The sequence below is a fragment of the Cervus elaphus genome, chromosome 22 (genome assembly GCF_910594005.1).
Source record: "Cervus elaphus chromosome 22, mCerEla1.1, whole genome shotgun sequence".
In the NCBI taxonomy this organism is placed as follows: Eukaryota; Metazoa; Chordata; class Mammalia; order Artiodactyla; family Cervidae; genus Cervus; species Cervus elaphus.
Window position 1 is genome coordinate 6,618,844 of NC_057836.1, and position 22,257 is coordinate 6,641,100.

The 22,257-nt window shown below is 47.3% G+C and overlaps 1 protein-coding gene across 3 annotated transcripts; it reads left to right on the forward strand.

Annotated features, from left to right (window-relative positions):
* Positions 1-69: 69 nt before the first annotated feature.
* On the forward strand, positions 70-20,992 carry POLDIP3 (DNA polymerase delta interacting protein 3). Of its 3 annotated transcripts, XM_043880576.1 has the most exons (9): positions 70-226; positions 10,099-10,489; positions 11,245-11,331; positions 12,279-12,374; positions 14,166-14,345; positions 14,940-15,017; positions 16,538-16,667; positions 17,759-17,825; positions 18,737-20,992. In XM_043880576.1, exons 1-9 carry the CDS (start codon positions 168-170, stop codon positions 18,912-18,914), a joined length of 1,266 nt encoding a protein of 421 aa, XP_043736511.1. In that variant the 5' UTR covers positions 70-167; the 3' UTR covers positions 18,915-20,992. The 3 variants fall into 3 exon arrangements, with proteins under 3 accessions (XP_043736511.1, XP_043736513.1, XP_043736512.1); XM_043880578.1 differs by lacking the exon at positions 14,166-14,345; XM_043880577.1 differs by lacking the exon at positions 11,245-11,331.
* The last annotated feature ends 1,265 nt before the right edge of the window (positions 20,993-22,257 follow it).

Sequence of the window (22,257 nt, forward strand, 5' to 3'; positions counted from 1 at the left end):
GGTTCACGGGGAGAGCCCCGCCCCTTCCGGTTCCTTTCTCAGTCTGAACTGCCGCGAGAGTTCATCTGCCGAACGCCGGAAGCCGCTAGTCGCTCCACAGCGGCCGAAGGGGCGGGCTCGAAGGCTGAGGGAACCTAAGGTGCTCTCGGCTCGCTCGGCGGTGCAAGATGGCCGACATCTCTCTGGACGAGCTCATCCGAAAGCGAGGAGCTGCAGCGAAGGGGCGGTGAGTGGCCTCTTTCCCTTCGGGTTTCTGGGTCCTGGTCTTAGCGGGGCTTGGGGCGGAGGAGGGAGCGGCCCGGGAGCTACGCGCAGGGCCGGTCTGCGCCCGCCCCCTGCCTCAGCCGCGCTCCTCATTGGCCCGGCCGCCGTCGCCGCCGCTGGCCAGGTCGCCCTACTCCCCTCCTGGCTGCAGGCGCAGTCGCTCCTGCTGGCCGGAGGAGGCTGGTGGGGCCGCCGCTGATGAAGGGGTAGGACTGCTGGGCTTGTGCGAGCGGCCCGAGGGGCGGCCCGCCGAGGGCGGAGCTGCGGCCGCCGACGGGACACGTTGCCCCGCGGCCTGCCTGGGGTCCGGAGGGTCTCCCCGGCGCACCCCCCTCCTCCTCTGAGTAGACGGGCGCGGCGCCAAGGTCTCAGCGCGGCCTTCGAGTTAGGACGACTGGAGTTTCTCGGGGAATTGACTTGCTCAAACTCTCCGGGTCTGTTCCTACCGAAACCGCGACTCAAAGCCAGACCTTTAAAATTTTCAAATTCTTCGCCCGGCTCCCCGCTGTTCACACTCGCGGCATTTTGTGAGGCATTTCAGGTTCTCGGGGGTCGCTTTGCCGCCGGCTCGCAGTCCTGTCAGCCAGCTATTAATGTTTTCCAAATGAAGGGCTTGAGGTGGAATTTGCCCGCGGCCGCGGAGAGCTCAGAGCAGGGCCGAGTGCGCTCTGAGAGTTGGCCTCAGGCTTGGGCAAGACAAACTGGCGGGACGGGGCGGGAGGCCGGCCGTTTCTTGATGACTCTCAGAGAACCCTGTTCAGTGTCGGAGTGAACAGTCGCGGAGCTGGTTTGCAGTTCTGTGACCCAAACTTACTCTGGACCCTCAAAATAATGGTAGTCATTTCCAGACTCAATAGGGGCTCCAGTTCATCTGTGTGAAAGAGATGGGAAACCTGGGCCAGTGGTTTTCTAGCACGCGTTAAATTAGTTCAGATGTCCTTGTGGAAAAGCCAGCCTGTAAAGAAGGATGTTTTCTCAGACAGTCGTTCACCCGGCAGATGTTTATTGATACCGCCTGTGTGCCCGTGGCTGGAAAATGGATTCTTTTCATTGTGTAAGGTATTCCCCACCCTCAACCTGCACACACAGATCCACCACAACTGCTCCCGCCCCCGCCTAATTCCCCAGCCAGCCCCTCACGAGGTTTCTGGTTCATAATAGGCACGCATCATTAATTTTCTCTATCCTTGTTGTGGTTGTGTTGTGTGCTCAGTCGTGTGCAATTCTTGGCGACCCCATAGACTATACCCTGCCAGGCTCCTCTGGTCCATGGGATTTTCCAGGCAAGAATATTGGAGTGTGTTGCCACTTCCTTCTCCAGGGGTTCTTCCCCACCCAGGGATCGAACTCGCATCTCTTGTGTGCCCTGCATCGGCCAGCAGATTTTTTTACCACTGCGCCACCTGGGAATCCCTCTTTTAGGTCTACCCTCTAGTAACTGGCATGTAATTGGTACTGGGTCCTCTGGTCACTTCTAAGCCCATCCAAGTTTCACAGGTTTGCTGGACAGTTGCTGAGGAAGCCAGCTTCCCAGGACCTGGGCTTCCTGCAGACTCTCCCCATAGTTTCTGACTGCAGGCAGTCTGTACCTGCAGTTGGTGTTGATGTGTGCAGTGTCTGTGTTAGGCCTTGGATGGGACTGCAGGGAAGGGAGGATGTGTGGATCCATGACAAGAGCGGAGACTCTGTAGCCAGGCAGACCTGGTCCCTTGGTGGGCCCCGTTGTGGGGTTCTGTGCTTCTTTGGCCTGATGACCTCTGATTTAGGCAGTTTCCTCGTTTGTAATAATGGTTCCAGGTAGGTGGTTGAGAAGATTAAATATGAGAATGTAAGAGTGTATGTTTTAAAGTTTGTGTCAGTAAGTTTTCAGCAGATGGCTTTAAAGGAGTAGAAGCCCAAATCCCTCCTCTAGGGGACATAATAAGTAAGCATTGGGGTCCTAGAGTCAGACTGCCAAATTTCAATCCCACTTGCCATATGAAAGTTACTTAACCTTGCCATGCCTCTCTTTTATTATCTGTAAAACATGGATAATATTTACTGGGTATTGTCAGGACTAAGTGAATTAATGTATCTGAAGTACTTCAGAAAGCATCTAATGGGTACTAAGTGCCCAGTAGATGTTAGCTCTCATCATTATTGTTAATGAAGGCTTTTAGGGAAAGAAGTAATATCCAGTCTTCAGTGTGAGAATATTGCATTGCTATTATGTAAAGATTGAATTGGGGGAAATGCAGGCCAAGAGACACTGTGAAAGAAACTGGACCATATGCTGGGTTTGGATTAAACCTACTGGAAACTCCATTTTGCTTGCACAGCCAACAGAGAAAAACTAGATAGGGGGTGAGGGGGTTAGGGTTCTCGTCAAGAACTGTGAAAGGTCTGAACAAATGGCATTTCCTACAGTAAATAAATGCTGTTCTACTTGCTTCTTAGAAGAAATCTCCTTACTGGCACCTTGGTGTAGTGTAGGGATGTCGCAGAGAGAACTTTGTGCATAATAATTTAGGAAGAGCCTGTGACCATCTCAGAAAACTTCTTTCCTCTTCTTAAAGGAAATAGCAAAGGACTGAGCCTCTGCAAGTGTAAATAACCCCCTTCTCAAAAGTCGTGGAATGTGCTTGTTCTTCAGAACAGCCATTCTGTTTTGTGTTCATTGTACAGTGTAAGTCAAGAAAGGTGTCATTACCATCATTATTATTTGGCCCTCAGTCAATCATCAGAAAGTTCTTTGATTAATATGAGATTCGAGAAAGTGGGGAATTCTTTTATGATACTTCACCCAGGCTGTGGTGAGGTGCTGTCCTTCCTCCCACACAGCATGTCTCTAGTGATTTCGGTTGTTCAAGACCCATAGATGAGTCTCCCCAGGTAGCACTGGGCGCCAGCTGCAGTGTGGGCCTGCCTCTCTTGTCAGTTTCTTTCTTTGGATGTAATTGGTTAGTCAAGGCACCCTCCTCTTTGGTTTGCTTAGTTCAGCTCTGGGAGGATAGCTGTCACTGCTTCCATGCAGGTAGATGGTGACCGGCAGTCTTAGGGGGGAAGTTGGGCCTAGAGTGTGCTGGAGGTGAGTAGCTCTAAGCTGGATACATATGTGGAGAATCCTTGAAGCTGTGGGGAGAGGAGGTTAGGGAATTTTCCAGTTCAGACCGTGGCTCTGCTCCTGGTACTCTGCTGGTTTCCTTATTGAAATAAGGTAAGAGAAATTAGACCTAAAATAAAGAGGAGGGAAATGAGTTTTTACGTTAGCTTGGAAGGGAAGAATTGTAATTTAAAATGAAACATCTGCACAAAGGTAAGGGGATCCTGCCTTGTTTTTTCTTGTGTTTCTAAAGCACATAGTTCAGAATTGACCCTCAGTAATTGTTAGAACTAAACTCTGTTTTCTAAGATGACCTCAACACACACATTCTAGAGACCCCATGGGTTAAAACCCACTTTGAACAATTCAGGGTCCCTCCAAATCCTTTGGACTGTACATCTGTCCAGAGCCAGGGGCCACTGTGCCCTCCACAGGCAGATCCAAGAAGGTGAGGCATTCCTAGCCCCGGACAGACCTTCCCTGGTCATGTGTCTGCCAGGTTCCAGTGGAGGGGGTTTCTGGGGGAGAGGGCTCAGGCTCCAGTAAGTGTCTGCTCTCTTGCCCACACCACTCTTCCTAGGACCTGGTGAGCGCCTGGAAGCAGTGCACAGTTGCACTGTTACAGGTATCATGAGGCAGGGCAGTAAAGAGACTTGCTCAAAACCTTCCTCTCTCCCCCTCCCAAACATTTACTGAAGCCAAAAACCCAGAATGTGTTCAGGAACATCAGATAGTCTGCAGTGGGAAGGGAGGCTGCAGTCAGTGGGAGACAGACTGGGGGTTCCACTGGGGGGTTGCACTTTTTTTAGGGAGTGCTTATCAGTTAATTGAAGCCAGGAGGGGAACAGAATTGGCTCTGTGTTTTATTAGAGACCTGCTCCTAGCAGGAGTGTTTACTTGAAAAGTTCCTGATGACTAATGCCTGCCATATAAGCTGCCTGCTGGGATGAATAGCTGTCTTCTCATGCAGGGAGAGGAGCAGTGATTAGAAAAATCCTGAACACTGAAACCCGCTAAAGCTGCTCATGAAAGGAGTTGAAAGAAGTGATGTAACCAGGGAACCGAATATATGTAATTGAGGGAAAGTAGCTTACTTAGGCTTCTACATCCACAACTGTATCACCTCCCTCCTGAAAATTTACCTTTTGTGCTGTTCAAGTAGATAAAAATACCAGCATGGACCATCATGGTGGTATTTCTTGCCAGACAAGCAATATGGTGTGTGGGTCTCTGGTGAGTCCACCATCCTTAGTGTGTGTGTTCACCCTCTGGTCACTAGAGGGTGCACTGTGTTCCTGGATGTAACTGGAGTCATCATTTTTTTCTTAGTTTGAGGACAGTATTCACCCTTCCTTAACTTTTCTAGTCTTGTTCTTTGTTTTTGACCCATGCTTGATTTATTGGTATTTTAACTAGGTGTGGTGGTGATGGTTGTGGTTTTGTCGCTAAGTTGTGTCCGACTCTTGGGACCCCATGGACTGTAGCCCACCAGGCTCCTCTGTCCATTGGATTTCCCAGGGAAGAATACTGGAGTGGGTTGCCATTTCCTATTCCAGGGGACCCAGGGGTCAAATTAGCATCTCCTGCATTGTAGGCAGATTCTTTACTGACTGAGCCACCAGAGAAACCCTTAATTAGGTATAGTGAAGTTCAAATCACATTATAGCTCTATGATTTGAAATAAGTTACTCTACTTGAATCTCAGTTTCCCCATCTATAAAATGTGGATAATAATCTAATTCTCAGAGTTGTGAGGGTTAAAGGAGGTGTCTCAGAGTTTATAAATCTGCAGTTAAGTGCTCAAAATGATTAGTTGAGAGTGCCTTCATTATAAAATCTTTTCATAAACCGTGGTAGCCAGTTGCCCCTTATGTGCCCATGGTAGACATTGCTTATCAAGCATAAACTCCTGTGAATTCTTGTTACTAACATTTCAAACAGCCATTACAGCTTATCAGAGAAGGGAAATTGTTGAGGAATATGAATAAATTAAGGTTGCAGAAACCTAATCTCCCTTGCTCCTCCTACTTCGGAGGTGTACTGTTCAGACCCAATTGGAATGAACCAGAAAACTTTTGAATCTGCCCCCTCTTCATTTTTTGTCCAGGGATATGAATTTTGTTTTCAAGAATCTCATTGTTCGTTTAATTACTCAAAATAGTTGCTTTCAATAGGTTTCTCTTTTCCTTTGTTTCTTTTTTTGGCAGTAATGCTTAATTGATTGAATAGTGAAATTGGGTAACTAGATTTTTTGAAAGCATAATTTATGCCATGGGGTCTAGATTTGCCCAGTTTTACCCTATGGTAAGATCATTTGGCCACCTGATGCGAAGAACTGACTCACTGGAAAAGACCCTGATGCTGGGAAAGATTGAAGGCAGGAGGAGAAGGAGACCACAGAGGATGAGATGGTTGGATGGCATCACCAACTCAGTGGACATGGGTTTGAGCAAGCTCCAGGAGCTGGTGGTGAACAGGGAAGCCTGGCGTGCTGCAGTCCATGGGGTCGCAAAGAGTGGGACACGACTGAGCAACTGAACTGACGATCATGGTGTATTACATGATAAGATCAGCTCACTTCCTAGAGTTATAAATATCAGGAGCCTTTGGTAGGGGTACCCTGGTGATGGGAGAAGACATATGAAGACAGGAAATTTTCATTCAGGACCTGCTGACATTTGGATGTGGATGTGTCTGACCCCTCCTGTGTGGTGGACCTGGTCATCAGTGATGCCTTCATTGTCAGTGTTTATGTAGCTTGGTTCCCTTGGTAATGTCCACTCAGTCAGAGACCAGATGCTTTCTCTTCTAGAAGGCCTTTCCTGAAGCTCCTGCAGTTCAGCAGGATCCTTGTGGGTCCACTTTTGGGGTAAGGGCCAGAGGGGCCCCTGTGCCATGGCTCTGTGGGTGCCCTCTATCAGCTGGGAGAGCAATTGGTGGCCAGGATCCTAGGGCACTGGACCAGTTGTTGAGGGCTGGTGGAGGACTGCCTTTGCAGAGGCAGTCTTCTCTAGGAGAATCCCTTCCAGGGCAGCCATCCTTTCTCCCATCTTAACTCCCCTGAGGCTTGGAGTAAGAAAGAGGGAAGCTTGAAATCTGCTATTGGAAAGACTGTGCTCTTTGATTTGGTTTCTCCCCTATAAGGTCGAACTGATGGCAGGTAATCTCAGAGATGGCGAGCCTAAAAGGAGAAGGTAAAATAGAAGCCCTGTGGGGTCCCTGGCAGAGCTCTTAGAGCCTTTGTCATTCCCGTGGGGCAGTATTGAGGTGGAGGAGGATACCTAGGATCTACCCTCAGAAGCTCTTAGTCCTTTGGGAGTTGCAGGCTTGTAAACAAATCATTGTGATGCTGCATGGTAAGTGCTTTAATAGAAGCTTTGTCCAGTGCTTTGAGGGCTCCAAGAGCAAAGAAGCTGCAAGCCCTGGGCTCTTGGGGATGCTTTCCATATTTGGTCTGCCTAGGATGTCCTTTGACACTACTCTTTCCAGAAATCCTGGAAGCCCGCCCACAGACCTTGGCCCTTCCTCTCCTAGAGTGGGAGCATGCTGATTATTTGTTGCTCTGTATGTCCCATCCGCTCCACCCCACCCCACCCCATAGTTTGGCGTCCTGTTGCTCACTGTGCTCCTTTTGGTACCCAAGGCCTCTGCCTTCAGAGGGTTCCAGTGCTTGATGAGTGAGGAATTTCATCTGGAATGCTTTCCACTAACTCGGGTTTCGTCTGGATGTGCCTGTAAATGTTAATCTAAATCTTTTCCCCCATTTTATGAGTAGACTTTCAGTAGTAGCCCCTGGTCTGAACCGACAGCCTGTTGCTTTTCTTTGATGGGCATCATCAACAGATACAGGGAGTTGAAAGCATTAAAAAACAAAAACAAGCAAACCTTAGTGGAGGCCTTACCTGCCAGTTGGTCCTGGGGACAAGGCTTTGTTACGAAGTTTCTCCATAAATACCAAGGGCCCCTCTGTAGCTACAGGTTTCTGTGGTCACCACAGAGCACAGCCTCACTATTGCCAGTGGCTTCACCGGCTACAAAGCCTAGGGTAGCCCAGTTCAGGGACGAATAGATGCTCCTGCTGCACACAGCTGTTTCCCTCTCCCTGATTGTGTTTACTAGTCTCCCTAAACACCTCATTCCTTTGGGCCTTGCTTTTTCTAGCACCTCAGTCTCCCAGAGACTACATGGGAAAATAGAGCAGGGATGCACAAGCAGTCCCACCCACCTTCAGCCTAATCTGATCGATTCTGTAAATGACCCTTTCCACTGTCCCACCTGTTTTTTGTGTAAACCCACTGGAAAGTACTTAAATCCTAAATCTGTCAATTTTCAAAGAAAAATATTACTGTGCATCACTGACTTAGGTATGGCTCTGGCCTAGCAGAAGCAGCAGGTATTTTTCCGCTGTGCTTAGGACAATAAGATGAAGGTCCAGATGTTCTTTTACTGGTGCTGGGAAGACTCACCTTTGGGTGTGCTCCTGCTGTTAGCAGAAGAGCTGAGAAACAGTCTCATTCCAGCTTCCAGCTGAGGAAGAATGAGGCAGTAAGAGAACCCAAAGGCTTGCCGATGATGAAGAATGCCTCCTGGGAGGTGTGGGCTATGATGTGGGACATGATGTAGGAACTTGTTTATTCAGCAGTTTTACATTAAAACTCCAGGTTAGAGATTCTCAGCACTGCTATACTCCAGGATCACCTGTGGAGTGAAAAATGCATATGCTCAGGCCTTTACACATATTTTGGACTCAGTAGCTCTGGAGTGGGGTTTGGAGAGCTGTATCTTTTTGTTTCTTTCTTGCTTTTTTTTTTTTAAGAGAGTTGTATTTTAAGAAGCTCCTTAGACATTTCTGATGCTGAGCCAGGTCTTAGCAACACTTAACAAAGCACGGGGCTCTGAAACAGGAGTGATCTCCATCTGCTCCTTCCCTCCCATTCCAGGGTGGGGAGAGACAAGAACAACACAAATGGTCGTGATAATAGGCACAAAGGAGGGCAGTCCTGGAAGGATCAGAGAAGGTTTCCCAAAAAAACCACGGATGCTGCCATGGGAGTCTGTCACCAGGCAGGGCACCTGCCACGGGAGGGAGTGTCTATGTGGCCGGAGGCTTTGTGGTGGGGTGGGCGGGTGGGGCGAAGCAGAAGCCCACAGACCCCAGGGAGGGCTTTAAGGGTTGGATTTGAAGGGCTCTTCTGTTTCCTCTCACGTCACTGAAGAGCCAGCAAGGAGCCCCAGAGGAGAATGGGGCTTGTGTAATGGAGTTTTGTTCCCTTTCAATTTTAAGTTTCTGAACTTGATGTTTTTGTTGTTTCAGAGTGTAATAAAAATATATATTTAGTCTTTGTCCCGGGCATACAGTTTCTAAAACCCTTGGAATTTCCTGAGTGGTAAGGTTGTTAGGAGTATCTTTTGTTCTAATGAGGCAGCTCTCAGTGGGCCCCTTGATCGCTTCAGGACAGAGGCTGGCCTCCAGAAAGATGGAGACCTGCTTAGCTTGTTGGAACTTGCAACTCCACTTGCAACCGCCACTCTCTGCCCTGGACCTCCAGGGAGAAAAGAGGATCTAGAGATTAAGCGATTATCATCTGTGGCCAGTGATTTGATCAATTATGCTAGGTAATGGACTCCATAGAAACCCTTATACAGTTGAGTTTGAAGAAATTTTGGGTTGGTGAACACATCCATGTACCAAGAGGGTGGTGGTACCATACCGTTTCTCCATACCATGCCTTATACATCTCTTCTATTTGGCTGTTCTTGAGTTGTATTGTTTGTAATAAATTGTTAATAATAATAAATAAAGTGTTTTCCGGAGTCCTGTGAGCTACCCTAGCAAATTATCTAACTTGGGGGGAAGGTCCTGTGAACCCTCCATTTTATAACCTGTTGTCAAATGAATAGGAAGCCTAGGACTTGAAATTGTTCTCTGAGGTGAGAGCGGTCTTGTGGGACTGAGCCTTTAACCGGTGGAGTCTGTGCCAGCTCTAGTCGGCAGTGTCAGAATCGGGCTGTCAGACACCCAGTTCGTGTCTTGAGAGTTGGAGAATTGGTTGGCATGAGGAAAAAACCTACACATTTTGAAGTCACAATGTTATGAATAGAAACAGTTCAGACAGAGTGATTATTTTTCTTTTCTTCCAAGTCTTTATGTCTTTATTAGACGTCAGACTCCGAGACAGACCCATGTGTTGACTTTCTTGGCCCCAGCCCATTGAGGGTGTCTACTTGCCCTGGAGGCACGAGACTGTCATAGGCCAGCTGGGTGCCCTTTGTTGATCATTGAACCTCTCTGGGCCTGTGTCTTCCACTGTAAATGGGCATAATACTGCTCGCTTCGCAGGGTGTTGAGAGGGCTGATGGAGAGCAAGGATATGAAAGAATTTTAGAAACTGAAGTTACTCTTTGGCTGTGTGGGGTTACGATATCTGGGAAATATGCATTTTTTATTTGGTATTGTCTAGAGGTTATTGTCCATGATACTGTCTCAAAACACCTGGTCTGGGGTGTAAAGCAGTCTTCCCTAATGATAGAAACCACCAGGCCCTCCTCCCTTACTTTGTTTACCATGCAGACTTAAAAGGCATAAAACTATGAAGGAAGTCTCTCTATAGACTTAATTGTTTCCTCTAAGAGGAAGCAGCTTTCTGGTTTCTCCAGGACCTCCTTTGTTCCCAGTATTACCACAACTCTACTACTACCACAGGCTACTGTTGATATCCAGATCTTCTTAATATTGCAGTTTTTATTTGCAGGCTCAATGCCAGACCAGGAGTGGGAGGTGTCCGATCTCGTGTTGGGATCCAACAGAGCCTTCTTAGCCAGCCAGCACGCACAGCCACCTTCCAGCAGAGGTTTGATGCCCGGCAGAAAATTGGTCTCTCAGATGCCCGCCTCAAGCTGGGAGTCAAGGATGCCAGGGAAAAGCTTTTGCAGAAAGATGCTCGGTTCCGGATCAAAGGGAAAGTGCAGGATGCCAGAGAGATGCTGAACTCGCGCAAGCAACAGAGCACAGTGCCCCAGAAGCCCCACCAGGTCGCTGATGCCCGTGAGAAAATCAGCTTGAAGCGGAATTCCCCTGCTGCCTTCATGAGCCCACCCATCGGAACAGTGACCCCTGCTCTGAAACTCACTAAAACCATCCAGGTAGGTTGAGACTCCTGCCAAAAACTCCTCGAAACCAGTAACAACTGGAATCAGGCAGAGACCAGGTGTGTTTAAGCAAAATGACAGTCCCCCCAACTGTTTGAAGAGTAACCATATGTGGAGGCAAGATATCATCTCAGTTTTCGTGTAAAAGAAAATGGGCGGGGTGGTGGTGGGGATTTGTCCAGAGAAATTAAGTGACTTTCCAGGTGGAATAATGGTAGAGGGAAGAGAGGAGAGGACAGATATTTGTTAAGCTAGTGCTATGTGCAGGCACTGAATATTTATTCCTCATGCAACCCCAGTTATTACCACAGTTTATAAAAGAAGAATCTAAGTCTCAAAGATTTGAATCATTGTGTGCAGCTATACAGCTGGTCAGTGGAAGCAACAGGATGGAAGCCCGGTCAGACCTGGCTCTTAGTGCAGGGTCCTGGCCACCTGCAGAGCCATTGCCCCAAAGGGAGTGGAGACAGTATCATTTAATCTTCACAGCAACTTTGGTAATAGGAACTACTGGAGCAGTGAACATTTATTAAGCCAGGTTCATTGAGCCCTGCAGGTGCATTGTTACATGATCTCTGGGATGATGAGTCTTCCTGTCGCTTTCCTGCTTTGCAAATGAAGCACTCTGTAGGGCCTTTTACCACAGACCAAAACTGAATGCCCACCATATTTAAAGTTCATTTATCCCCTACTTGTAGAGAACGCATGTAGGCCAAGTGGGATGAATTGTGACCACTGGGTGTTTCTAGGTTCCACAGCAGAAGGCCATGGCACCAATTCATGCTCATCCTGCTGGAATGAGGATCAATGTCGTCAATAACCACCAGGCCAAACAGGTGGAGTGTGTGTGTGTGTGTGAGAGAGAGAGAGACTGCACACAAGTGTGTGTTTTGATGTGGTCTTCCAAGTGGATTAACTGAGGCCTGGCCCAGGGTTCCAATTTGAAGAGTTGGAGGTTGACACGTTTTACAGTTTATGAGTTTTAAGAAGAAATTTCTTAAATGCATGGAAGCAGAGAGGCAAATTGAAAATCTTTTTATTTCTTTAAAGTAAAAGTAGTGTGTGCTTACTATAGAAAATTAGCAAAACAGAAAGATTGGGGGGGATGGGGGTAGTTCTTATGCTGTGGCTCTCCATAGCGAGCCCCTGTTGAAATTCTGCCCTGAATTCTTCCTGTGTTTTTCTTGTTTGTGTGTGTGTATATGTGAGAGAGATTATTTATTTAATGCATAGCTGTAGTTGTGATTATGTTATTATCCAGTTTGATATTGTTCTATTTTCACTTTATAACTCAAGCATTTTTCTGTGATTCACATTTACTGTAAACATTTTAATAACTGCTTGATCCATTGAGTAGACATTTAGTTAATTTCAACCATTTTCCTGTAATTTTCACTGTTAGACATCCTTCTCTGAACATCTTGGAGGATAAAGCTCTTTCTACAGTTTGAGTTTATTTCTATAGACCAGATTGCTCAGCACAGACTTGCTAACCAAAGGATATAAACAGGCATTTTAGGGATCCGTAATAGATATTGCCCCCTTGTAGAAAGGTACTTCTGATGTACCTGAAATTTCACAGCATTTGCATTCGGCTCTCATGGGCAGGGAGCCTGCCAGAACTGAGCTACAGTCGCCCAGGCCAGTTTGCCCAGGCACTCCATGTGTACCCACTTCTCCCTCCACCTCGCTTAATTCCAGCTCTCATCTCCCTGCTGTCCTTACTCCAAAGGTCTGCTGAGAGCCGGCATGCTACATTAGCATGTATTTCTTTATTTTTCAGAATTTATATGACCTGGATGATGACGATGATGTTATAGCTCCCATTCCTACTAAACAGATGAAATTTGCAGCCTCAGGCAGCTTTCTCCACCACATGGTATGTTATCTTACATTCTTCTTACACTCTCTATATATCTGATCAGGTACATGGGAGACATGGTGGAGAGTAGGATCTTTCAATTCAGAAATATTTCCTCATTTGGGTCCTAAGATTATCAGAACCGGAACTAATCCAACCCCTGGTTTTTATAAATACTGAAGCTTAGCATGTCTGCAGACTTGTTCAAGACCCGACAGACAGTGAAGTGCAGGCTCTAGTTCCCAACTGCTATGTTTGGAGACTTCAGGGGAAATGTGAGTGATCCCACAGGACAGAATCACATTTTATTTCCTTTAGGGCAGGACATTCTGCTGGTTCCCTTTCTTCTGTGGTCATCAGCTCTGGCCTCATTCTTGAATCTGGATTCCCTTGGTTGGTGTGTTAGCAAGAATAAACTGAACCTTTCCTGAAAGCTCCACCAGGTGCCACCTGTGTGGAGGGAAAGTTTGATGGATGTTCTGCCATGCAGAGAAGGAAAGAAAGCAGTATATCTGGGAACATCAGGGAACTCTGCATTGCTTGGCTCAGTGCATGCGACCAAATCACACATAGGAGGCGAGTGGGTACCCAAGCTAAGTGCCTTTGTTTGGTCTTCAGGCACCCAAAGACTCAGTTTTAGTCACTGCACTGAATATGTGGACCAATTTCCTGGTTACCCTTGAAGCTCTTAACTTTGAAATATGAAGCTGAATGATGCCAGTTTGTTACAAAGGAGCTGAGCCTTTCTAGTCATTAGAGTGCTTGTGTATGTTACCAGGCGGGCTGTCAGCTAACTCAGTTAGTGGCTAACCCTAATTGGAAAAATCTGTTTATATTAACTTATTTAAGAGTTCCATTTCTCCCCACCCTGTGAGATGGGTACTGTTACTACCCCTATTGTATGGACTAGGAGTTAGACACAGAGAGGTTAAATAAATCTGCTCAGCTTGTAAGTAGTGGATCTAGGATTTAAGCCTCAGCAATCTGGCTCCCAGGCCACGTTTTAACCACTGCACTCTGCTGGCTCTTGAGACTCAGAAAACAGCTTGAGAAGTGTGGGGTCCACACTGAGTCACCTGGGTTGGTGAATTAACCCTGTTCCATCATCTGTCTCTCTGGCCGCTGCATTCATCCTTTCTCCATGAATCAATGGCTGGTAGACACTGTCCTCAGTCAACCAGACCACTAACCACTTCTGCCTCATGCATCTTTTTTCTCCAGACACATTAAAACTGGTTTATATTTCTAAGGGATCACTTGCCCAGTTAAGGGTAGCAGGGGAGGGAGGGTGGGAATGGTTTCTGCTGGTTTGCACTTGCTGACTCTGCTAGCATGCACCTGACCATCTGGGAGTTGCAAAGGTGAGCTACTTGTTGTGGTTCCTCTATATGACCAGAACAGGGACCAAAAAGCGGGGGTCTGGTCCTTCTTAAGAGTGACTTCCTAGTCCCATCCAGCCCATGGTGATAGAAGAATATCTGGGAATGAACTTGACTCCAAGCTTTTGGACTCTGACTAACTTCCAGACTGTAAAATCAATTCTAAATGGTATGGCTGAGCTGTGGCTCCTGTTGGGGAACTGCCTGGATGCTCCTTGCCAAGGGCTCCTGACACTGGAACGTGGCTTCTGTGAGCACGTGTACAGTCTGCTTTTCTCTCCTCCTGTCCCTTCCCTGGCAGCTGGTACCTTTCTGGCTTTAGATCAGTAATGGAACTGGGGAGGTAGGAGGCCTTGAGATTGGGGATCATCAGTCCCCTAGGGTATCTGGGTCCCTGGCTTCTCAGATTCCTGTCTGCCTCTTTGTTTAGGCCGGGGTGAGCAGTTCCAAGCTCTCCATGTCCAAGGCCCTTCCTCTCACCAAAGTGGTTCAGAATGATGCGTACACTGCTCCTGCTCTCTCCTCCTCTGTTCGGACAAAAGCCTTGACCAACATGTCCCGGACATTAGTGAACAAGGAGGAGCCCCCCAAAGAGCTGCCGCCTGCAGAGGTGAGGTGAAGGTGAAGGAGAAGTGTTCACACTAGTCTAGAGTTAGCCTGAGCTGGGTGGGCAGTGTGCATCCCTCAACGGGACGACCTCTGTGCCTCTGTGAGGTAGGTGTTGCCACCCGTGTTTTACAAATGAGCAAACCAAGATCCAGTAGCCCCCGCCCTCAGAGAGCCCACAGGCAAGCAAGTAGGGAGAAGAGAGCTGCAGACAGAGCACTGTGTCTGTGGGACAGAAGAGGGCTGCCAGAGCACTGATGAAGGAACATCTCATTCTGCTCGGGAAGTAGAGGAAGGCTTTAAGGAGAAGGTGCCATCTGAGCCAGATGGGTCTTGAAACATGAGTGGCATTCTGTGCAGAGGTTCAGGCCTGAAAGGGCCTGGAATATTTGGGAAACATGAGAGGTTCCATTCCGTAGCATAAGGTGACGGGGACATGATTAGAGGGGCCCAGCTGTGATAGGAAACCCTCCATAGAGGTTTCCTCTGGGCCTTCCTGGTCGTTTGCCGAAGTGAGTTCTGCCGTTCGAGCACAGCAGTTCTCTGGTGACGTTCTGTTGTCTGGTAACTTCTGGTAACGTTCTTCTATCTGTGGCAGCCTGTCCTCAGCCCTTTGGAAGGCACCAAGATGACCGTGAATAATCTGCACCCTCGAGTCACCGAGGAGGACATTGTTGTGAGTACTGTGGCCTGCCAGAATTTCAGATCTCAAGCCACTTCTGTTCCAAGGGTCCCCAAGACCACCCCCAGGTTAGCTGATTGTCTAAGAGGACTCACAGGACTTAGCATAGAGTTGTGTCAGGGCTGAGATGCATTACAGAATGCAAAGCAAAATCAGCAGAGGGAGACAACTTGTGGACGAAAAGCTAGAGGAAAGCAGACTCAAACTTCTGGAGTCCTCTCCTAGGGGAGTCACATAGAATGTACTGACTCGCCCAGCAATCAGTAGTAAAGACATGTGTAAAACCAGGGAAGCTCATTAGAGACTCAGTCCCCAGAGTTTTTCTCAGGGACTAATCACATATGCACCCTCTGCCACATACCAGAATTCCAGACACAGAAGGAAGTCAGGTGTTTGGCATGAACCACATTGTTGGCACAGTTTAGGCGCAGGGTGCCACTCTTACCAGTTACAGTGATGAGAGCCCTCCCAGAATCCAAGATCCCAGACGCGAGCTAAGGGTCAACCTTGGAAGCAGGCCTTCCAAGGGAGAGCAGACAGGCCAGATACGTTAACCCCTTTTCCTCATAGCCTGTAAACTAGAGCCAGGGGAATTCCCTGGTGGCCAGTGGTTAGGACTTGGAATTTTCACTGCTGGGGCCTGGGTTCAATCCCTGCTTGGAAAACTAAGATCTCACATGCTGCACAGCATGGCCTAAAGTAGATCTTTAAAGACAATAATAAAATTAGGATCACACTTAGTATTCAGTTTTGTGTCTTGGTTTTGATATGTACCATTTTCCCTTTGATCGTTGGAAATCATTTCAATGACCTTTTCACAGATCTTCTCTTTGTCCTCATTACAACCTTGTGAAGGCAGTTGCAGGTGAAGAAATGGTATGGTTGTTAGTTAGCCTTTGCAGTCTGTATCCATACTGTGTTCCCTCTCTGACTTCAGCCTCTTCATCTGAGAAATGAGGGATTGGAGTAAAGGATGATGACGACACGTGTACAAAGCACTGCCTTGAAAATGGTTTCAGTTGAAACCCCTCAATCTGGCCAACCAGGATGATTGGTCACCCTGCATTGAACTGCGGAATTTGTGTTTCTGACTGATTCCCGGGTGATATGTTAGCCACTGTTTGTCCATCCATATGGACATCCAGTGGAGCCTACATGTCCATCCATTTTCATGACACAGCACTCTTGACAGAAATTCCATATTCCATTATCCTTGTTAAGGAAGTGGGCACTGAGGCAGGAGGACTTTGGGGTTGACTTGGAGTCATAGGGATCCTAGGCTTATGAGCCCAGTAGAACTCGTTCCCTCATCTGGCCCCAGGTTGAGGCCTCTGGATGTCCCAGAAATACTACCTGACATGGAGCCTTCCTGAAATCTTGGCTGCTTAGCATGTTCAATCAGAGTGAAGCCACCACCTGTCAACCCAGAGCCCTGTCTGAAGTATGTGAATTGCAGGCAGGGAGGACGACCGCGTGAAATTCTTCCCCAACTCAAGCCATCTTGCTCTTCATAGGAGCTTTTTTGTGTTTGTGGAGCCCTGAAGCGAGCTCGGCTGGTCCATCCTGGGGTAGCAGAGGTGGTGTTTGTGAAGAAGGACGATGCCATCACTGCGTATAAGAAGTATAATAACCGGTGTCTGGATGGTAAGTCAGAGAAAGCAGCCTCCTCACCTCGATGCTCTTCGCCACACACAGCAGGCCTTCCGGGGAAGCCCTCCTCTGGGAGGAGTGGGTGGACATCCTAGTGCTTTAAACTCTTCAGGGCCTCCTGTGTACTAAGAACAAGCAGTGATGTTTTGTTTTTAATTGAAGTGTGGTTGATTTACAATGCTGTGTTAGTTTCAGATGTACAGCACAGTGATTCAGTTATATATATCTTTTTTTTCAGATTCTTATCCCTTAAAGGTCATTACAAAATACTGAGAAGTTCCCTGTGCTATGCTATGCAGTAAATCCTTGTTGGTTATCACAGCCTTTGCCTTCTGATTGTATTATTTAATCCATTTACATTTTATGCATTATATAAGTTTTTTTGCATTTTTTGCATTATATAAGTTTTTTTATATAGGTATTTTTTAGTGTAGCATTTTAGTTCCTTTAATGATTTTTTCCACTGTATTTTTTGAGTCACTTTTCTTAACAGTTGCTCAAGGATTTATAGTATATATTGTAGGTTATCAGAGTCTATTTCAGATTAATATTAATGTAGCTACAGTGAAGTTTAGAAATGTTACTCTAATAAGGCTCTATTCCCACTTTCCCCTTTTTTTGTGCTGTTATTGTTATACTTACTACATAAAATGCAAAGTGGGAGTCTGGTACTTGTGAGGTTAATCTTTCATGGACAAAGTATAAATCTGAACATACACTTTCGAATTTTTTTTCACTTAATTTTGTACCATAAACATTTCCCCTTTCTACTTGTTTCACAACCAGTTTGGGTTGTTTCATGCTGTGTGTACTTTCTCCCTTACTTTGATTCTGATCTCCTCCTGCATGAAGCAGGGTCTGTTGCCAGTTTGCTTCTTGACACTGTCATTACCAGAGTTTCATGGACCTCATAACCCTCGTAGTCTCTGGGCTTTGCTGAAACCTGACAGCCCCAGCACTAGCTGTGAAACCAGAGCTGCCAGTGGTGGGTGCTTGGACTCCTGGTAATGAAAGTGGCAGCCCCTTTCCTTCCATGTGAGGAGCTGAGGGCTCATGGCAGAGCTTTTTCTTTTTTGGTTTTTCAGGGCAACCAATGAAGTGCAACCTCCACATGAACGGGAACGTTATCACCTCAGACCAGCCCATCCTGCTGTGAGTTCCGGAGGCAGAGGTGCTGGGGACCATGAGGGGCTTTTCTGCTTGCTTACTGGGCATGACCATCTCTCTGTTCAGAGGGGTGGAATGCCTGCATCACAGCTCCATTCCATTTCCTCTGCTCTGAGAGCAGGCAGCCGACTAGGAAACTTAAATTTGTACAGAGTGGGTTGTTACATCATTTCTTCAGGAGACTGACCCCACAGGGGCTAACTTAACCTCATTCCCTGACTTACAATTTAGAAAGTAGAGAGCAGGCTGGTTGTGTCCCTGTTTGCACGATTAGGTGTGCATCGTCAGATGAGCAGAAAACCCACCTCCTCATGATTGACTGATGGGGACTGTGCTGGGTGCGCCCCCTTGTTTTGTTACACCCAGTGTACATGCCTGGCCCAGGACTGAGGACTTTTTGAAGCCTGAGATGCAGAAAATGTCTAGATTGATATGTAAAAGAAGGTCCTTTTGAGGAGGAGACAGAGACCCAGGGAGAATAAAGACTGCAGTTTGAACCCTGGATATTGAATTGTGTGGTTTAGATAAATTTCTTAAACTGTGTTCCAGGATTAAGTTGTATTCTGAAAACGGAGGGTTTTATGACATTAGTGGATTTAGGAACCACTGGGCTAGACCCAGTAAAATCTACTGGACTTCTCAGAATGTGTGATATGCTGATGTGTGTTTGGCTGTCCTTGAGGCTTAAACTTAAAACCCCAGATCTTAGCAGGCTGCATCTTAACTTTCTTAGCAGATTTAAAGAATGGTAAGTTTGCTATAAGAAACGGGGTAAAAGGGTATGGAAAGCATTATGTTTGGTGCCTAGCTTATAACAGATCTCCAGCTAATGGTGGGACCCTTCTCCACTGAAGGGGGACCCAACGAGGATTTTGACTCTTCTCTGGTCTCTACAGACGGCTGAGTGATAGCCCCTCAGTGAAAAAGGAGAGTGAGCTGCCTCGCAGAGTGAATTCTGCTGCCTCATCCAACCCTCCAGCCGAAGTGGATCCTGACACCATCCTGAAGGCGCTTTTCAAGTCATCAGGGGCCTCCGTGACCACACAGCCCACAGAATTCAAAATCAAACTTTGAGCGGGGGAGCGAGACAGCCAGATGCGGGGGCAGAGGAGGGTGGCTGTGTTTCCCTAAACAAAGGTTGTGACCAATGGGCCATTGGCTGGGGGCCCCCGAGTGCAGGAAGGGTCACTGGGGGTAGAAAGCCTCCTCACTGGACGGCACCCGCCTTTCTGTGTTGTGTTCTGCCTTGTGCTCTTCTGTATGTTAACATTTCCTGTAGTACGTTTCTTCTCTCTCCACCTCATCACCAAGGTAGACTTGTGTTGTTCAGAGTGTTTCCCCCTAAACTCAGCCCCAGATAGGTTTTTTAAAATCTGGAAATGGTGCCCTAAATTCTCTGGGTGGCCTTCTTGTGGCCCCATAGAATGCAGGGCAGGGGCTGTTTGAAGGATACTGCTTTCTTCAGGGTGAGAGTTTGACTCCCCTTTCTCTTTTTAAAACTTTTCAAACAAAGTAGGGAATGGAAGCCCCTGCCATCCTAATAGGAACCACATCAGCTCAAAAGCTCTGCCACTCACTCTGCTGGTCAGTGGAGATGGCCTAGGTGGGGATCAGGTCACGGGCTCCTTGTCCTCTCCCCGCAGTTGGCTTCAGACCAGTGCTTTCTGGAGAGAGCCCTGTGGCAAGGGCAGGGTGAGGCTACTGCTCTGCTAGGAAGAGTATACCCTAGGTCTTGGTTTGGGGCACCCTACTGTCTCACTTGACCCAGAGTAAATTCTTGAGCTCACATTTCCCCTTCCCCTGAGTTGTGCCGAGTGGCCCAGCCCAGCTTTCTTGACCTTCTGAGTGTCACTGCTCGGCGGGGCTGCCTTGTTAGTCCCATTTCTAACCCAGCCTAGCACTTGTCACACTTGGTTTTGGTGCAAATGCCAGCTCTCTGCTAGTTGGGTTTTCAAAGGGTCTGCCTCCTGTTCTGTGACACTGAGGACCTTGGGGGTTGTTTGAATAGGAGATGGCTTGCTCCAAGATGTTTTTTTCGTGGCCTCAGGTTCATGTGATAGTCAGGGATGCTGAGAGGTGGCAGATGCCCAGCAGCCACCAGGGGGCACTGTCTCCACTACTGTGAGCTACCCATCCATCCTGACCAGAGAGGCATTTTCCTGCCTTGACAGAGGTGGGAGGAGAGCAGGGGGCAGGGGGGAGGAGTTGAGAGAGCAGAGCAGCCTTTCCAGGCAAGTGGACAGGTTGTCCCTTCAGTGTGGTTCCAGGCACTGGGGGCACAACTCTAGAACCAAGGGGGCAGCCCTGAATACACCAGGACAGCATTACTCCAGGGGCATTCATCCTCAGTTTCTTGCTGGTTTGTTGGGACTGTAGAGGGGATCCAGCCTAACAGAGCTGGCACGTCTTGGGGAGCAAGAATCTGTAAGTAAATAGTGTGAAAGGCACAAACCTACAAAGTGTAAGGGGGGCCTGAGACAGAGTCTCTCATGGCCTACTTGGGGCCAGTCTAGCGAAGAAAACCTGGAAACTCACATTTCCACAGAGTTAGATCAAGTAGCAAGGACCTAGGGTTTGAACTCAGCTCAGTCCTCCAGCTCTGAGGTTTCCCAGGCCTGGGAAGTCCAGGGAACGTGCCTGATGGTGGTCCACTTTCCAGTACTTCGAAGAAGGCTGCTTTTATTCCCTTCTCCCTCTTTTGGGAGGGAGAACTAAGTTCTCTTCATCAGCTAAAAGACATTCCTCCTACACTTTGCCCTTCTTGACCCCAGAGAGTGTCCATAAGACACTAGGAGCTGGCTTCTCAGGTTTGGAGACAGTCAGATCACTGTTTGGACTCTCTGTTCAGTAGGGAAGGTAACTACGTTGCCTGTATGCCTTTATCCTCCCACTGGCCCTCTGGACCTTGTCCTCTGGGTAGCCATGTGGTCCATTGCCTGGTAGAGTGTTTGCCCCCCTGTTCTACAGGTGTCATTATGGGAAACAGAAGAGAAGGTGGTAGGCCAGTCCTTGTGTCCCTCTCCACCTCCCACTCCCCTACATTCCCCGTCTGTCTCTTTTTTTTTTTCCCCAAAAGGAGAGGAAGAGGCATTAAGGGATGGAGGAGATTATGTGTTACTTACCCATTTCTGAATAAACATTTGTTATTCCTACTTTGAGCGGTCATTTCTTAAAAGATTTTGTTTAAAAAAAAAAAGATTATGTTAAGGGGCCTCTTGGAATTTGGCACCAGAAAACAGAGATTTGCCTCTGCTTTGCTGCTCACCATCTATGACCTTCAGACAGTTCCTCACAGGACTCTTTGAACTTCGGTCTCCACAGTTGAGAGAATATGAGCATGAATGTCTGGGAAGGACCTAGCATAAGAACTTAGTACCTCCTGGCCCTACAGTGCCTCACTGAGTATAAGCATGGTCAATTTGAACATAGTTAGGTCTATTCACAGGGAACAGGGGAGTCTATGTGTTGAAGTTACACTTACGGGTAAAATTTACCTCTTAGATCAACTATGCACTAGAAAAAAATTGGTAGGTTTTTTGATTGTGTTAAAATATACATAAAGTTTATCATGTTAACTACTTTTTTTTTTTTTCATGTTAACTACTTTTAAGTTTATAGTTCAGTGGTGTTAAATACATTCACAGAGTTGCACAACCACCACCACCATCCATCTCCAGAGCTTTTTCATCTTGTGGAGCTGAAACTGTTTCCTTCAAACCCCAGCCCCTGGCAACTAGTAGTCTACATCCTGTCTTCATGATTTTAACTACTCACGAAAGTGGAATTATACAATATTTGTCTTTCTGTGACTTTATTTTCTTGGGCTCCAAAATCACTGCAGATGGTGACTGCAGCTATGAAATTTAAAAGACGCTTGCTCCTTGGAAGAAAAGCTATGACAAACCTAGACAGCATATTAAAAAGCAGAATTGTTACTTTGCCAACAAAGGTCCGTATAGTCAAAGCAATGGTTTTTCCAGTAGTCATGTATGGATGTGGGAGTTGGACCATAAAGCTGAGTGCCGAAGAACTGATGCTTTTGAACTGGGGTGTTGGAGAAGACTCTTGAGAGTCCCTTGGACTGCAAGGAGATCAAACCAGTCCATCCTAAAGGAAATCAGTCCTTAGTATTCATTGGAAGGACTGATGTTGAAGCTGAAACTCCAATACTTTGGCCATCTGACGTGAAGAAACTGATTCATTTAAAAAGACCCTGGTGCTGGGAAAGATTGAAGTTGAGGAGAAGGGGACAACAGAGGATGAGATGATTGGATGGCATCATTGACTTGATGGACATGAGTTTGAGTAAGCTCCGGGAGTTGGTGATGGACAGGGAAGCCTGGCATGCTCCAGGCTTCCCTGTCCATCGGGTTGTAAAGAGTTGGGACATGACTGAGCAACTGAACTGAACTTTGAC

What these genes read in the sequence shown, in the direction of transcription:
- POLDIP3 (XM_043880576.1), top strand. Translation starts at nt 168, where the DNA reads ATGGCCGACATCTCTCTGGACGAGCTCATCCGAAAGCGAGGAGCTGCA. An exon ending in ATAACCACCAGGCCAAACAG is followed by an intron (nt 11,332 to 12,278) that starts GTGGAGTGTGTG and finishes TTTATTTTTCAG; the next exon opens with AATTTATATGACCTGGATGA. An exon ending in GCAGCTTTCTCCACCACATG is followed by an intron (nt 12,375 to 14,165) that starts GTATGTTATCTT and finishes CTCTTTGTTTAG; the next exon opens with GCCGGGGTGAGCAGTTCCAA.